Source organism: Pseudopodoces humilis, chromosome 2 (assembly GCF_049639895.1).
Source record: "Pseudopodoces humilis isolate 2021_Gansu_Grassland_sample_001 chromosome 2, ASM4963989v1, whole genome shotgun sequence".
NCBI lineage: Eukaryota > Metazoa > Chordata > Aves > Passeriformes > Paridae > Pseudopodoces > Pseudopodoces humilis.
In genome coordinates this window covers 50,634,289-50,652,500 of record NC_142201.1, presented here as the reverse complement: position 1 = coordinate 50,652,500, position 18,212 = coordinate 50,634,289, and the positions used below count along the sequence as shown (strand labels likewise).

General features: G+C 34.2%; 1 protein-coding gene across 4 annotated transcripts in view; it reads right to left on the bottom strand.

Annotated features, from left to right (window-relative positions):
* Nucleotides 1-18,212, bottom strand: part of DACH1 (dachshund family transcription factor 1) — a 353,019-nt gene that overhangs the window by 93,222 nt on the left and 241,585 nt on the right. For all 4 annotated transcript variants that reach the window (XM_088051990.1, XM_088051989.1, XM_005516415.3 and 1 more), the window contains 2 exons: nucleotides 9,572-9,707; nucleotides 7,173-7,307 (listed from right to left, as the gene is read on the bottom strand). In XM_088051990.1, coding sequence (XP_087908116.1) covers nucleotides 7,173-7,307; nucleotides 9,572-9,707 — 271 coding nt within the window. The remainder of the gene's footprint in view (nucleotides 1-7,172; nucleotides 7,308-9,571; nucleotides 9,708-18,212) is intronic.

Here is an 18,212-nt window from a genome sequence, read left to right as displayed (position 1 = left end):
AATCATCCAGATATTAGGTACCATATCAAAGTGGAGAAGTTTTTTTCAACAAATTAAAGTTGAATGGTAAGAACAAATCGAACTGCTTCTGTTTGAATTGTGAGAGTCTGATACATCTCAGATGTATCAAATAATCAAAACCCAAATCATCTGCACTCAAGGAAAAAGCATCTCTGAGAACTCATTTTCACCATAGATTACATGCAGATAGCAGACTCTGTAATACTCATGTTATTTCTCAGAACAAAAATTTGAAAAAGATTATGTGGAGTTAGTGTAAGGGAAAAGGCAGTTGAATTTATTTGGGTTTTTTTGAAGAGAAAGAAATATTATTAGATATATAAAATTGACCATACTATTTACAAGGAAATAATACATATGTCTATGCTGCAATTCTCAGTTAAGGCTTTTCAAAACTGATTTTTTGGAGTATTTAGAACAACTTAGATAAAACCAATTGCACAGCAGGTTATTAGTACTTTCAAAGTAGCGCCTTCAAGTAGTCTCAAGTGAATTCTTAAAATTTTGCTGTGAGCTCTCTTTTCTGTAGCAGTAGCCATAAGAATAAAGTGGTACAATTAAAGCCTAGTGGATAAATTTCCATTAAGCCAAGGTATTCACTTATGTGAGTTTTCAAGAAGAACGTGTATGACTCTATGCTCCCTTCAAATTCACATTAAATTCACACAAAACAATTGTGTATTTCTTAATGTCTTCAGAATTTAGTTCCAGAGCAGCTAGATAAATAATGTATCTTTTTGTTCTCTCGCAAAAACTAAAACTAGAAATAACTACCTTAGAGAGACAGAACCATATCTGATCACCCTCATGGTGCTATGAGACACAACCCCTCATTGTGGGATGCCATAACTTCTTTAACGTCATTCCCTGTGACATATTTTTCCTAGAAATAAACACTAAGAACTGATGACTTAAAAACTGCAACGTGGTAACATGACAAAAAGGTCTTTTCTAACATCTTATCAATAACCATTATATCTTTCATTTAAGAATTCATTTTAGAAAATGAAAATGAGCACACAAATTATTTCAAATGGGTTTATAGCTCCTCTCCACTATATATTCAGTAAAGACCATAAAAAAAATATAAAGACCATTCTAAGTCTATTGCATGAAGTACATATAATGACCAATGAAATGAAAGCTGAGGAGAAAGAAAGAAACAAAAGAATAAAACACCTTTCAGAGCTGTTTGGGGCACAAGACACCTAAGGACTGTACATGCAGAGCTTTTCAATAGATTGAAAATACATCCAATTGTGTGCACATGTAACTCATATGAGCCTATTCAGAAAATCAGGTGTGTCCAAGGTTCAAGTGAGTCACTGTAAACATACAATAGGCAGTATGCACGTGAGCAATTGGGCTGCATTGAGCCTAGTTAGCCGGGAATGTTTCGGAACCGATGTGCACATATCCATCAAGTGAAAACTGTGCAGTAAATCTCTCATAAAATGTGCCAAAACTACTACTACCCCAGAAGAATAAAGGCCCCTCGTAGCAAACAGGTCTGCAGAGGTATCTCATTGGAGGGTGATTTGGTGAGGGTCTATAGAAATAATTTTATCCAGTTATTTGCACTGAAGAAAAAGCTTTCAGAAGTTTATACTACCTCTGCACTCCATCCTGCCTACACACACTATTCATATCCTGTTCAATAATATGAAAGGCTTCTATATTTTCTATGTAACAAAAATAGATGTTTTCCAGCTACTTAGCAAAAAACAACACATTAAGAAAAAACTTCCAATTTTATTTTTCACCTTTATAATCCATTGACTGTAATAGCTTTTAATGTACTGTTAAAATTCCTGAGCCTCTCAGGCTGAGTGAAAAGATACACCAACAACCAAAGTGTAGAAAGTGATACTGGCTTTATCAAACTTTTAATTCAGCAGATCTTTATTATCTGTCATAGGTTACAAATTTGACTACTATTTTTAAGAGTTTGAGAAGTCCTAGATGATGTAGAAAGTGTGAACTCAGTATCTTAAGGATTTAAAAACTAATCTATTAAGATTTAATAGAAAAGATTTAGAATGTGAAATGAGAATGTAGATTTAAAATTTGTTAACTGTAAGTGTATTGGCATGTAGAAACCCATCAAGGTATACTAATAGTTTTCTTGTTACATTAAAATGCAATATTCAGTAAAATAAGTACATTGTGTAAGTATCTCTCTGTGTGTATGTATTCATACAAAAATGAACAGATAAAATATGTTTACACAAGCAGCTGGGCAGCAGAACTGCCAATGAACACTACTCTACATCAACTGCTAAGTACTCTCCTTAAAAAAGGGCTTTCTCAGAGAACAAACTAAAATCCTAACAGACCAGAAACACAATTTAACCAAAGGTCTGGATCACTTGTTTGCTGACTTTGCTAGAGAACAGCTCAGGTTGAAGAGAATTTTGTTGATGCTAAAACTTCCTTTGAGTCTTTCATATTTATAGAAACATATTCATATGTATTTCTATATTTGTCAAGGTGAATAAGCATGTTATATTTACATTGTGCATACATTTTAAGAAGATTTACTGCTGATAATGCAGAATGAATAGCTGTATAGGATGACATACTTATCATTAGTTTCCTTTTTGATGCATGAATGTTAACAAGAAAATCCAATTCTAACTTCAGAATATTTAAATTATTTTCCATTTTTTACTGAGGATACTTTGAAATTTTATGATTCTCTTTTATAAGATATTAGCCAAAGGTCTAAGACTGATCTTGCCTCTAGAGGGGTACATAAAATAAAATGAAAGACAAAACCTGGGACTTTTTAATATGTGGATTTGATAAAGTTATACCTTAACTGCTGCTGTCAAGAAGCAGTTGCTGTTGATTATCTGAAAATTACTTGTGGAATTTTCATTAATATCATAGTTTAAATCTCTTCTGAAAGAAATGCTTTAACTTTTGTGAACATGGTGAATATTTTATATTTTGCTATAGGAAACAGCATTCATATTTTCAGCAAGAGAGTGTCCTTCCCACACCTCAAATAACATATTCAATTGAAAATATAAGCATGACATTCAGGCTTCATTTGCTGTTGGTGTCTAGCTAAAAAAATATAAATTGATAAAGACAGAAAATTCTAATCTGATGCCCTAAGGCCAGATCCAATAAAACACTTAAGCATCTAAATTTGGTGTTAAAGCAACCAACTTTCCAGTGGTGATGATGGTATGAGCAGCCACTGCCTCCAATATCACCCCAAAAACTTGTATGCAGCTACCTGGAGCTAGTAAGTACAGAAATACTGTCAGTAGGACTGAGCTATAAATAATACCTTGCAGACCCAAAACCACCTGAGTCCAGGTTGTAAGGGTAAAGGGATGTTAAAATATACTCCCCCCTTTTACAAAAAACACAGTGATTAAGGATACTGCTCAGGAAATACGTCACAAGTTCAATTCTCTCTTTTGCCTGGAGAGAATTAGGCTCCACATCTCCAAGGAGGGTGTATGTGACTTTTAAGCCATTGGTTATTTTGAACTTTCTTTTTTTGAAACACTTCAGATCAATAAGCAAAAAGAGGATCAGGATTCATCAGTCTAGTCTTTATGCTCTCCGTTAGTTCCTCCTTCCTAGGCTATATCCATGCTTAGCAGATAATACTGAACGGTATTCAGCTCCATAAAAAACACCAAAAATCTGCTTCTCACAGCTTCGGACTGGGAGGCCTGCAGGATATCATATAAGCTGCACAGGAAAAGTGATGAAATATACCTCATCAAAACTGAGGAACTATCTAGTGCAAACTTTGTGCCACAGAAACTTGAAAAGACTTACAGTCTCTTGACATAGAAAACTGAATGGATCTTTACTAATACGACTCCCATATGTCACGTAAGTCCTCCTTATTGAATCTGACCTAATAAACCCAATGTCCACCATCACATAATCCATAATTACAGATTACAGAATCAGATACTTGATTTTGGCTGTCAAGCACTTGAACTGACATTGTGTACTTGAACTTACCTCATTTTTCCCAGGACCATTTGCATTTCTACAGCCTGCTTTCAGTAAAATTGAAAAAGCTGTTATCTTCTAAAAAGCAAAAATCCTTTGAAAATCTAGGATAATTCACTTCCTGTGATACAGATGATGACATCTTGAGTAATGTATGAACTGTGAGGCTCAAGTGCTCTGCAGTATCTCCTGCAGTCCTTCCTAGTCCAGACTGGGAACTCGGCTGGACCACAACATACCCATAGCAAACCTAAGTTTCCTTCTTAGGGAACTCAGGCAATGAGTGGAACTTCAGATGTGTACATTGGGTCTTGACCCAACATGAAGCTAGGATGCAGCAAAGCTGCACACATGGATTAAGCAGCTGTAAAATGACCCCAACATCCATGTTTTACACATGGCCATTGGCAACATCTCTTCCAGTTTTCCTGCAACAAATAATGACCCAGAGCCTGATGTGAACTTTCTAGCTTTAACAGACAGATCCACAGAACCTCATTTGATTGTTGGTATCATAATAATAACTGGACTCCATGGAAGGTAAGGTCACTCAAAATTCCTCATACCAGAACCTGAAAGTAGATTTTTAAGACAGTCTAAAGGAAAAAAAAATAAACAAAAAAATCCACAAAAACAACCAAAATCCCAAACAAACAAAAAATCAAAAACAACCAAACAAATCAAATAAAAAATCACAAAACTGCACAAGAGCTTTACTGGTAGCTTAAACCACTCTAATAAAATAAACTATTTTTTGCCATTAATACTAATTCTTGCTGAATTTTGAATAGAAATACATATGATCTTTGAAAGACTTATTCAGTCTGCCAATGCCAATGAAGTGTTTCTAATCATATTACACCATGTTGCGTGGACTGGGTAAATTAGCTCCTTTGTACTGTTTCTAACAGGTAAGTGGCATTTTCTCTCCTCTATCCAGCTCATAGATCAGGTCAAATAAATGATTCACTCCTCTCACATTCAGAATTTGTATACAAATACAATACCTAAGTATGCTGATCAGTTGCCTCTGTTACAACTTTGTTACCTCTTTAAATTATATATTGGCGGTAAATAAATTTTCCCTGATCTCAGATCACTTCAGAGATTTTTTTCATCTTTTCATTTTCTTTAATGGAAGAGGAGATAAGAAGAGAAAAGACAGGTTCTTCTTTATTACTTTTTTACTTAGGATTTTCTAGGTTCCCAGGTTTGATTAAAAGACATTCTAGTTGCAGCTAGTAAATTTCTACCAATGAAATTAATTTGATTGGTTAAAAAAACATCCATTTTTAAATTCATGATACTTACTTAGAACTTTTGATTCCTTTCCTTTTCCTTCCTCCCTCCCTTCCTCTGATGAAGTTGATGGAGTTTCAACAATAAAAGCGCCACCACCTACATGTGTGTGTTTGCATTTTTAAATATGGTCACAGTCTGACTGATTTGCAGGGGTAAAATAGTTTCAAAACCTGATTGCAAGCTCACAGTGACAAAACTAGATAATTACTATCTCCACAAATATCTGTAAGTCAAATCACTTGTTTTAATACAGATTGGATTAGTACTAAAGGTACAAGATTGATATGAGAGACATGATAAATGTAGTCATGACAGAAAACAATTTTTAATTTAGTAACCCCTATCAATCTAGATAGCCCATGAATATTTACCATTAATTCAGTAGGCTGGAACAGACCAGAGGAAAAAGAATAAGAAAAAAAAAAAAAAAAGAAAAAAAGAAAAAGTAGGTTTGACCTAAACAAGGACTGAGAAAAAAAGAGAATTCTCAGCAGTTTTACTGAGAACAGATCTTGCAAAACCTGGCAAAATACATTTAGGATATCATAATTTTAAAGAAAAAACTTAAAGAAACCTGAATGACATGCAAAAGTAGTTGCCATTCTTAATATGTACTTCTCTGCAGAACTTTCCAGTTGGATTACAGTTAAACAAGTAACTTCAAAGGCTGAAATAAAATCATTTATGGAAATTCAAAACAAACCTATTTGATCATATCATACTTCACAGCAGGGATACAATTTGCACAGTCTGGGTGAGGGCATAGTGTAAGCAAAAACAGGTTGTGTGTGCAATGAACCAAACTAAATGGTTTATATAAAAGAAATGTTGTTTTCATTAATTTTTCTGGTAATCTTATTAAAAACACCACCTGTCCAGAATAGAATTGTCCAGGTTTTAATTCTTTTTCATATCTCAGTGTTCAAACACAAGACAGAGGAGGTATCATCTTATAGCTACTAAAATTGTCACAAAATGTCTTATTATGAAATCTTCATAGCAACAGCAGCTTCTCCAGCTCTGTTTCAATGTCTGGTTATTATACCTTTTACTTTTTCTCTTGTTGTGCTCTAAGAACTGATTTTTCTGATAAGCTTAAATTTTTTTTTTTTCAAATCATGCATTGCATTTTAAGCCTCTCTTTAAACAAAATGTTTCCAGTCTATAAGACTTAAAATATATTAAGCAAATAAAACATAAAATGCACCTTTCAAAATTCCACCACCATACCATCAAAATCCCCCTGTAAGAGCCCTGAACAGGAACTTGACTTTGAATACCAGCAGAGATGAAATGGTGTCATAATCAGCATAAGTGCATGTGGACTATTCACCTAGATCAAACACTTTGGTCATATACTCAATTAAATTTAAATCCCATTATATAATGTATACCAGCCTCATTTTATGCAATTCCCTAATTTAATGGCTTGGTATTAGCCTTTTTCCTTTTTGCACACATGGACTAATTTTCACGGTGCTCAGTCCCTCTGGGAAGTAGGTCATTAAAGTCAACTGGACAAAGACAGAAACTTAATACCTAAACAGTCTTGCAGAAGGGTCAGAATCGTAATAATAATGTAAAACAGTTTTTCACTCATCCTACTTTGCAAAATTTATGAAATTTCTCCGTTATATATATATATATATATATATATATATATTCATTAATCTTGGAGATTACAAAATACAACACTAAAGAAAGTTAACATCCTGTTACAATTTGGTTTGTGAAATTGAAATAAAATAAATCAACAAAACAAAAATCCCAATTAAAAAATTAAAAATTGCAAGTATAATAATTAGCTACCAAGACAAAACTTGTTTTACACTGAAGAAGTAGAATTATAATATTCATATTACCTTTCTCAATGTGTATTCTTTTTGTCTCATGTCCCACATCATGACCAGCCAGATCACCCTCCTTAGGTCCAGGCAGGACATTAGGTGACAAACCCATCAGCATTTGGTTCATAGATAGCCCATTCTGATGGACAGCTGCTAGGCACAAGCACAGGCAGAAAGAAATCATATTAACAATACTCTTTTTTATTTATTTTACATGGTTTTCCTCTTAATTATACAAGACTGCTAACAATCATAAAGTTATTTAATTAGTGCTATCAGGATCCACATAGAGGAAAAGTTTTTTCCTGTTACTTCTAGTTTAAAACAATTTTAAAAAGAAAGTTCAGTAACTTTGGATAAAGTTGGAAATATTTAAAGTTGGATAAAGTTGCAAGTATGTTCTTGCTTATTTAATAAAAACTGTTAAAATTTTAGTTCATTGTACAAAAATTCTTGAGTACAAATATTCTCAATATGCAGACCCTAATAACTTCCTTAAATGAAGCATTGTGGCCTTTCAGATGATATAAACCACTTTTCCATATATTCTGTGCAACAGTAGGATTGCTTATTTGCTCATCAGACAGGCTGGAAAGCTCTTTCCAACAATGAGTCTCAAACATACCTCAGAAACTCAGGTAGTTTAAATTTCTATGCTTTAATCCTGAAAAAATTGTATTTTCAAGAGATTTATGACATTTTGAGTATTTTATTTTTTAAAAAACATATGGAACCCATATTCCTGTAGTAGTCATCTTAATCTGGCTGGCACCACAAACGATGTACTTAAGAATCAGGTGTGATGTTAACAAATCAGATAGGTCCAAAAATAATTATCTTATAAATAAATAAGTTACTGAAGTGATCCACTGCTTAAGGAACTCCGTTATGTATGTTCACATGGAAGGAAAAAATGTGCAAAGGTCCCACTCCTCTCTGTAAATTATAAAGTAAGCTGAACAGTACAATTTCTTTTTTTGTTAAAAAAAGGGTAATTCCTGAGCAAAAACATTAAATATCTCTCGATTTAGATTTTTGGGGTTTGTTTTGCTAGTTTTTTGTGGTTTTTTTAAGAGAACAGTGGAAAAGGTCTTCATTAGTTGTAAACAAATATACTATTCAATCAATTAAGAAAAAGCATTTAAATCTACATTTCTGAGGGTTTCTTTCAGAACTTCACTTATGAAGCCTGCAGTGGGCTGATCTTGGCTGGAAATTACGTGCCCTCCTAAGCCACTCCATCACTCCCTCTCCTCAACTGGACAATGGAAAGAAAATATAATGAAAGGCTTGTGGGTCAAGCCTGGGGAAATAGATAGGTCACAGTATATGGGATGCCAATTTAATCTGCTCTCTGAATTGTCCAAGTGATAAGAAAACAGAATTTTCAGCTTGTCATAGTCAGGCCTCATTTCTTTTCTTTGGTAAGTCATTTTTCATCACACACTAATGAAAGATCTCTCATCTGAAGGTCAATGAAGAGTCAGCTTCCTGCATCTGACGAGACCCTGAAGGGAAGCAGACTAAAGGACACGTGTTGCATCTAATCAATACGGCCACCTATTTCATACAGCTCCTTCACGGCCCTCTACGTGTGTGCCAAACCCTCCCATTTCACCTACTGACAAATTCCACTGTGGAAGGATGATTGAAATGCACAAAGACCTGCAACAGAGCAGTATTAAAGGGAATGGACAAGTGTAATATGAATTTAAGTACATATCAATAAAATAGTATGCATTTAGAACCTTAGTGTCCATTGCTGCACATCACAGAATTGCTGAATATCACAGAATTCAGAGTCTTTGCCATATTCTGTATATGGAACTGTGATAAAAATGGCATCACTCTGGGACACCACAGTTTAATTTCACTCTGTCCCCTGGGAGCTATGAGGTGATAATATTCTTTCTATCATATTTCTCACCATTACAAAATTTTATATTTAAAATTTTCTAAACTATGCACATTTTTAATTTATTTAACCCAATTCTTCTCTTTACCAAGCAATTCTACCATGTAAAATATTGCTTATGAAGTCAAATTCAATTTAGAAATCAAAACAGAGTAACCAGATTAAATAAAATTCAATTTCTTTTAAAAATGTTTACACTATATGTTCAGTTCTAAAACTAATCTAGCAAATTGCTTCTTGCCTGCAATTTCTGTATTTCATTGCTCATATCTTTATGTTTAATATGACATGATGGCAGTTTATATCACTACCTGTTAATGTAGCATCAGATATTATGATACTGTAAACTGGGGAACATAATGTTGGGAGATAGTTATTGCAGCTGAACTTCTGAACATGATACATATGAGATCTATTTAAGGCGAGGGAATTTTGATTAGAAAAACAAGCTGCACCTAATCAAATTTAAAGTGGTGAGAAGGAGAAGAATGGGACCTACGGATTCTGTCTGAAGAGCTCTCGGTCCGTGCAGGCGAGCTGGACACGCTGCTGCTTCGATGAGAGGATGGATGGCTGCCAGGTCTTCGGCCCTCTTCAAGAGAAGGAGCAGGAGAAGGGCTGTCTGGAACACGTTCCTAGACCACACAAAAAGTCATTGTGAAAAAACAGCAAAGTAAAACCGAGCCTCTGTTTCCAAACATCACTTCCCTAAACTGAATCTCCCTTCCAAATGACAACCTATTCATTCCCCTTTTGAGGTTTCCAGGGTTTGCAGAGCATTCTCAAAGGAAACTTGGAAACTTGAGGACACTAGACCTTACATTTAAGCATGCAATATGAGCACAGCCCACCCTATTAGGCTTTTTACTGCCTTCTGGACTACTTAAAAAAGAAGAGGTTTGTTCTGCTTTGGGGTTTTTATTTTGGTTTCTGTTTGGTTTTTGGTTGGTTGGTTGGGGTTTTTTTTGTTATTGTTGTTTGTTGTGGTTTTGGTCTGTTTTATTTTTCATTTTCTTTACTCATATCATCATGCAGTTGAATTGGAAGCATACATTTTGGCATACAGATGTCAGCCTTACAAGATGAGGAATTATGTATTTCTGTAAATAAATAAAGACCAGGTACTGCTGTTTTATCTCAGTTATCACGTCGACTTTTACTCCACATCTTAATTTCAAAGAGCCTTCTTGAGCAATGAGATCTTATGGAGCTGCAAAGGATCATAAAGAAACTATAACCTCCTTACTGTACCAGTACCAGTAACATGACTGATGGAAATCCAAATGCCTATTTTTACCATGGAACGCAAACCTGGAATGATTCACACTTTTTGGATGAATGTGGCCATGTCACTTCAAAATGGCGAAAACCAGCAAAATGGGGAAAACCACCATTCATGTTTTTCTATCCAGGGAAAGGCCTGGCAGGGTAGACAAGAGAAGCTATGACACACTCCAAAACTTGGTTTTGAAAACCAGAATGAGAGGATTGTGACAGTTTGAATTGCACATCTGCTGTGGGAGTATTGCTAGTATATAGCAGATAGGTATATCTGATATTTACCCAGAAGTTCAACAGTAACAATAATCAAAGGGAGATAAGTGCAGAATAGTTCTTTCTAGAAAATTTGCTGTCTTTCCCTGCCGTTTCCTTTTTACTGCTGAATGTTCTCAAGAGTCATTGCTAAAATATGTGAGAGTGAGGTTGTTTTGAGCAAATAGGGATAAAAATAAATAAATCCTATAAGGGAAATCTATTGGAAGGATTGAAGATGTTAAACTAGAGTGTTTTTTTTGCTTGTTTTTTTCCTTTTGATAACTGAAAACCTAACTTATTATGAAAAAAACAATGAGCCTAAACCACCAATCAACAAACAACTGCACACATTCAACTCACTAAAAGCTTTTGGTAACGAAACATTACAATTAGTACGTGTTTAATAACACAAAATAAAACCTGCTGTTGCAAATATATCTTCTTGAAAAAACCAGTACATTCCTCACACAGCAAAGTTATTTCGGAGCAATCATTATGTTATTATGCACAGTCACTAGATAAATACTTATTTCTCTGAATGCATTCCTAAGAAATTTTGCAACATCCCCAACTATATTAATCAATAGATTTGTTCCAGGTAAGTTTCATTAAAAAGCATCTGCTGAACTTGAGATTCTGATTGCAAAGGGATTCAGTGGGCATATTGATAGAGTGGGAGGAGATTTTTTAGAACAACATTTCAAGACATTTAAGTAGATTCCACTTTAATAGTCTTAGGTTTTTAAGTCAAAAACATTGATGAGGATAGCTTAACTGCATCATAGCTCTAGGCTTATTATGACTTTGATTGTGTTTATATGTCCATGAACTGGGTATTCAAGAGGAGGATTATAATGCAGATGTTTTCAGAATGCAGAAGATTTATTTCTTTAGATTTAGGAGGATTTAAGCATGCACAGTGTACAGATTTGATATAAATTAGAACACGGTATATTTAATCATTCATTTAAAATATAATTTCACTGTTTGGCATACAATGTATTGTTCTTAGAAGGGTTTCATTAAAATGAAATCCAGTGAGCATATAAGATTTGAATACAGAGCTGCAGAGTAAATTAATTTATTTAAACAGCTTAATTTGTTTATCCTATTTATTTATGTGTGCTTTTACAGCATGTATTATGAGATGGAGCGAGCAAAAGGAATGCACAGGACAACGAAATATAATTACTGTACAAACAAAACAGATAATGAGTTTTATTCTCATATAATATGACACAGACAAAATCCATGAGAAAACTATATGTCTTGGCTTTATCAATTAATTTGTAAAATACCCTTTAACTCAAATAAAACATGGGATTGAACTATACAGAAATGCAAAATAAAGCAATTTAGTACCTTAACTATTTTTTTTTTATATCTTTGCTTCATAATTCCACAATCAGCAATCTGGTCTATAGCAATGTTTTGTGTTTAACAAATTCACTGCAATAATAAATGGCAATGCTACTAATAATAAATTGAAATACTTTGTTGCTCTAAAAAAGTCATAGTAATAAACTAACTGTGCTGGAATATCAATATGTTTTCCTTAACAGAGATTTTTGTGCAGAAAACATTAATTTGGTTTGTGGCAAAATATTAACTAAACTTTAGACTCCATTTAAAATTTTTCAAAAAAGGAAATGTTCAAAATTGTGTTCATTAAATAATGTAGATCAGAGCTATTTTTTCACTTCTACAGCATGTCACTTTTGTATAAGTTACTCTACCTGAAACAGCAAAGAAATAGAATTTACTGACTTATAATCCTGGCAACAAATCACTTAGGATTCTGCCCACTGCCCAATATTTTTTCTAAAACTTGCCTACTCCCAGAGGCAGATGTTTCTGGAGAATCTAGTGTATAACCTCTTGCTATTTTTTTCCTCCATTTTTTGCTTTCCTATTTCTTTCTACAGATACTCACAGGTAAAAAGTAGTGTGAAAAATTTAGGTAATATGCAGCAATTTAGCATATGGTTGACCAACATTTCAGAATTGTTAAGACTCTCATGTATCAGAACCAGAGGCTTTACTAAGCAGTGGACAACAAACTCTCAGGGGACAAATCTGAAGCATTCCTTATCTTGGCACTCTTTACAATTTGATCCAAATAATGAATCCTAAACACTTAAGAATATGATATTTACCTCCTCCAAAAATATTCCTACCACAAAGAAATTTTCACTCTAAGGGAACTCTAACACCCTTTCTTGTACTCCTACTCCACTGACAAATTGCACACCCTCAATGTCAAGCCCATTTCATAAATAACAGACTTTTTCCTGTGACACTGGGTATTTTATTTTATACTGTAAAAAACAGGTAAAAGATTTCAATATCAGAGATTTTAACACATGAGATTGATGTTATCTCTAGAATTGAAATCACTCCAGTTTTGTTCCAGAATATTACATAACATTCATAAAATCACACTGTCTTGGTCTTTCTTCAAATAAAACAAGAGAATATATATTTATCAACTTTTTTCTAAATTTCTCAAATAGACAAATACTATAAAGTCTTACTCTGAATGTTACTTTTAAGTAACTTTTTTAAAAATAATTATTTTAATACATCAGTAATGGTATTCAGGAGGCCAGAAATACTTTTTTCTCTATATCATGTTTCTTTGTCCTCTTACCTGTTCACACAGTTAGTTATACAATATTATTTTCTTTTTTTGCCTATTTTATTTTTACTTCAGCAGCATGTTTTCACTGCTTGAAAATTGCTTCATTACCAAAAGCCTTCCTCAAAATATATCAAAACACAAAGCTGGTGAAGTTTAACTGTTGCATCATTATTTAAGACATTTCAGGTAACATATGTAGGAATAATCTTGCTCCTAAGAGGACAGAAAAGTACGTGGTATCTTCTAGGTTGTCAACACCTCAGTTTTCCCACAAATATTCTTTATTCTTTGCCATTCTTGTTCATTAGTAACAAAATTCTTGACCATTTCTGATGAAGTCTGAATACATGTTCTTCCAATAACCAAACCAGATTTGCATGCAGTCTTCACCTCCTGCCTATTTCTATCCTACAAGTATTTAATCTCAGCTGTCTTCTATGTTCTAGTTTACCTTGCCATAAGACTCATCTCTTTGGTTTAGTCATCCTTTAATTTTAGTCATAGAATGAGCTCTAGACATGCAATTAAGTCTCGCTCTAGAGGTATATAATTTTTTCAACTATTTAGTTGTCTTGATCTTCTTCAGTATTGAACAAACTCCTTCAAAGATGTTTGTGCTTTAAGTCATTGAAGTGCAGAGGATAAAGTAATTTATTTTCAAGGTCATACTTTCCATAGTTTAGGCAATTTAGGTAACTTCAGGTAATTGTTTAGGTTGGAAGAGATGTTTAAAGGCCATCTAGTTTCAACCTGCCACAGGCAGGGGAACTGTCCACTAGAGCAAGTTGCTCAGAGCCCCATTCAGCCTGGCCTTGAACACTGCCAGGTATGGGGCATCCAGTGTCCCTGAACAGCCTAACTTTATCCTAGGGAAAGTATAAATGACACAAACTGTTTCATACAGTCGTCATAATACTAATAATAACAATAATGATAGCGATAATAATAATAATAATAATAATAATAATAATAATAATAATAATAATAATAATAGTAGTAGCAGTAGCAGCATCTTTTAATCAGGAGTGTGAGAGACTGGACTGGTTAATGACTCAAACAATTGCCCACTTGACCCCCAGGTGCAGATGGCACACACTCATCACTGAAGGTTACAGCTGGGTGTTGAAAAAGGTAAGGAAGGAGGCTGGTAAGATGCAAATCTTGCCAATTTGCCTGTGGGCTAGTGCTTTCTATCATGTCTATGCCCTTTTCACAATGGCTCAGGCATGGAAACTCCCCTCTGAGAAAGTACTGGGACATTCACACATTGTCTGAAGGTATTCACCCCTTCTGATGGGCCATAATTGACCCAACTGTGCTGATGGAGGAGGCAGCTGTGGCATCTTGGGAGGTGTCATGGATCATAAAAGACACCTGAAGTGTCCTGTGATCTACAGCCTTACATCATTCAGTTTGAAAACTCCCCACCTCAGGCGATGAACCTGGGCATTCCCACCAGAACCTGAGTATATATGACTGTGGAACTTTGGTGTTTTGTGGGTTTTTCCTGTTCCTGACAGATCAAGACAGCCACAATAGCTTCAGCCAACAGACACTAAAATTGCAACAATCAAGTCTTGTTGTGATGCCAGTGGGTGGTGATATCTTTCTATTATTTTCCTTTTTTTTAAGAGTTTTTTTTATGCTTTTATATTGCTGTATTGCTACAGATAATAATAATGAAAATGGCTACATATGTGCTCCCCATTTCAACCAAATTATCCTAAAATAAACCCTACATGTGTACATTTACGAACATGGATCATTTAGTGTCATTTCACTCTAATCTGCCCCAAGGAATCTATTAACAAGAACCTGCACTACTCTCACCTATTGGGGTTCGTGGTAACAAGGACTAGTTTATATTATTTCCAACCTTTGTGGGAAGACACCTGTCTTCCAAGCCTTTTTGGTGGTAGAATTATAAAAATCACTTTTAAAAGTGATCAAAACACAGATTTCTTTCTTCAGTTCCTCACTGACTTATTTTGAACCTGTGTGAGATGTATTCCAGGAATAACTTTATTGTAAAATGTCACATTTAATTTGACATTGCTTTAGCTGAGTAAGTGTAAGAAATTAGTTACTTGAGTATCTTTTATATCTTCTGCAAACAGAATATTTTATTTTTACAGTTTTACTTTTTCATTCCGCTTTACTCAAAGACAGTAAGACATTCTAAATGAACATTTAGACCTAGGAATTGCAAAATTAACTGGACTAATAGTTATTTCCTAACTTCCTTAGTCACTTCTATAAGTGTGTAATTTGACTGACTGAATGCTATAAAATTTTATTTATATTTCCTTATCACTGGTTGCTAAAGATCTTGCTAGCTTCACACTGATGCACATGACATCTTTCTCATCTTGTTTTCACAGATCCACTTCAAATCAAAATTCAGGAGTTCAAATGTTTTGATTAGAGCATTAACTGCTCTATTATTTTAAATCTTGGACATCTTTCTTATGAAGAAAAGAATCCATGATATTTACATAAGATGTCTTCTCTCTTTGTGAATACCTTGAACTTATTTACCTCTTGGACCAATTGAAGTTAATTTGATTTCCATTATACTTTTTACTTCTGCAATTTTTCATTGTACCTACTTTGCTGCTCCCATCACAAGAATACTGACAACTGAAAGCATAAAATGAACAGAGAGCTCAACTGACAATAATACTGAATTGGCTTAATTTTTAGTATCCTATTTTCTACGTGAAATTACTACAGCAGGAGATAACTGACAGGAAGCCAAAGAGGAGACTTCCAAGTAATCCTTTAACAGTACTTCCACAAGAGATCTAATAGTTTGAAATCATGAGCAGTACATAAAGTACAGTGATCTAGTCAGGAAGTGGGTGTCAATGGATTGGGCCATTACAGAGATTAAAAACAAGTGTATGAAACAGACAAAGTCAATCTCTGTCCACAGAAGAAAGAGCTTGGTTTTCACAATGAATATTTGATCTAACAAACAAAATATCCTTCCAAAGTATACAAAAAACCCCATGGAACATGCAAATAAACAGACATGCAAGAAACTGTTCAAATCAAATTGAATTATCGGCAAGCTGGACATACTTTCTGATTTTTTTAAGGTTTTTTTCCTCCTCTTCTGAAAATCTAGCCTTACTTGAAGAGTAAGCTTGAGAAGCATCACTAGGAATTCACCCCTCAATGTAAATCCAAACCACACATCCAGCCAAAGACCAAGAATTCATCTGACTAGATGTCATTGTCCATACTAACAAAGTCTGCATCACAAATAGTCACCCTAGGCTTATTTGTCACGCATACATTTATGTTTCCAAAGTACAACTCACCTCACTAAAGATAGTTACTAAAGTAACTATCTCAAATAGAGCCAATGCATTATGCCCAAGAAGTCAGTAAAATTCATCCCATCCCCTGTACCTGGCCCCATGGTCATTTTGCAACAAGTTAATCTCACACTACATACATAGTTCCCTGTTACACACGCGAACATGAACATAAAGTTTGTACTACCTCCTCTGTGTCGTGTGTAGATAACTATTTTACATGCCACAAGTTAATTCACATGAGCATTTGGCTGCTATCAGCTTCAAACTGCACCTCAGAAGCATACACGATAAGAGATATAATAGGATCACATATTATTAAAAAAAAAGACATGATTCCAAGTTACAGCCTACCATATTTAGTTAGCAGCTTCTAAGGTCATTATATAAAATCTGTATTAAAAGCTAAAACAAATAATATTAATCATATAGATAGAACTAATTAATGAGGCGGAACACAGTGTCCTCTAATATAAAGATGGTTAAGCCATAATAAAGAAGGTCAACTATACTTTGACCTAAGATCTACTCATTCTAAATGAAAAAATAAAAAGAAGTGTGCATATATACAAGTTATTCTAATGTGGGAATTTTTTCTGTTATGCTCAAGTTCCTACAAATTAGATATCATATTCTCTGCAGCCAGGATAAAATTAAGTGTTATTTGATTTACATTATACTTAAAAATTTATAGGTATATTCCAATTTTCATGTTTGGTTTCTTAACATGTAAAAGCAGTTGTTTTAGGAGCTAATAGTCCTATTTTTATTCTAAAATATTTATTGTTAAAACCAATACAAACCAATTACATTTTATTATTTAAATGCTCTGAATCAAATTTTTCCTTACATAAAGAAGATTTCATGTATCAGATAAAGAGGAAATTCAGGTAGCTTCCCTTTTCTTGCACTTTTACACATTCAAGAAAAGCACTCTGAAGTAATGTTAAAATTTCTATTTTGAATACACAATGCACTAATGTCTCTAAAAATAGTAGGTTATCTGGAAAGTCAGGTGTTTTTCAGGCACACTAAAAGGTTTTTTCTGCCAATTTGGAATACAATCAATTTTGTTCTCATTCCCTGTCTGTAAACACGTATAGCATATCCAGCTTCACAGGAATGATGCCACTGTCTGCATAATATTTTTCCTGTAAGGCACAGAAATGTCGATAGAAAAGTTTTGCCTTCAACACAGGATTCAAGATTCAGTGAACTTGTCCTTTTTCCTCTTAGAGTGCTTCCTCTTAGATATGTTCTCTGGACTTGCTCACCACCAGTCTAACATGAGACATTAAAATGTAATCTATTCAGCCATTTCTGTATGGCAGTGATGTATTTCTTCTCTTTGGCTATTATTTGGACTTTTTGGGAAACAATCACAGAAACACGAGTCTCAGTTGGAAGGGACCCAGAAGGACCATCAAGTCCAAGTCTTGAGTGAATCACCCATATGGGTATTGAACCCATGACCTGGATGTTATTAGCACCAGGCTCTGACCAACTGAGTTAATCTATTATAGGCAAAAAAAAATAAAATATATGAACATTAAATTTCACCAACAGGAATACACTATTGCCAATGAAAAGGGAAAAAGTGAATGCCAAAATAAAGTTTCATGTCAGAATAGTCCTATAAA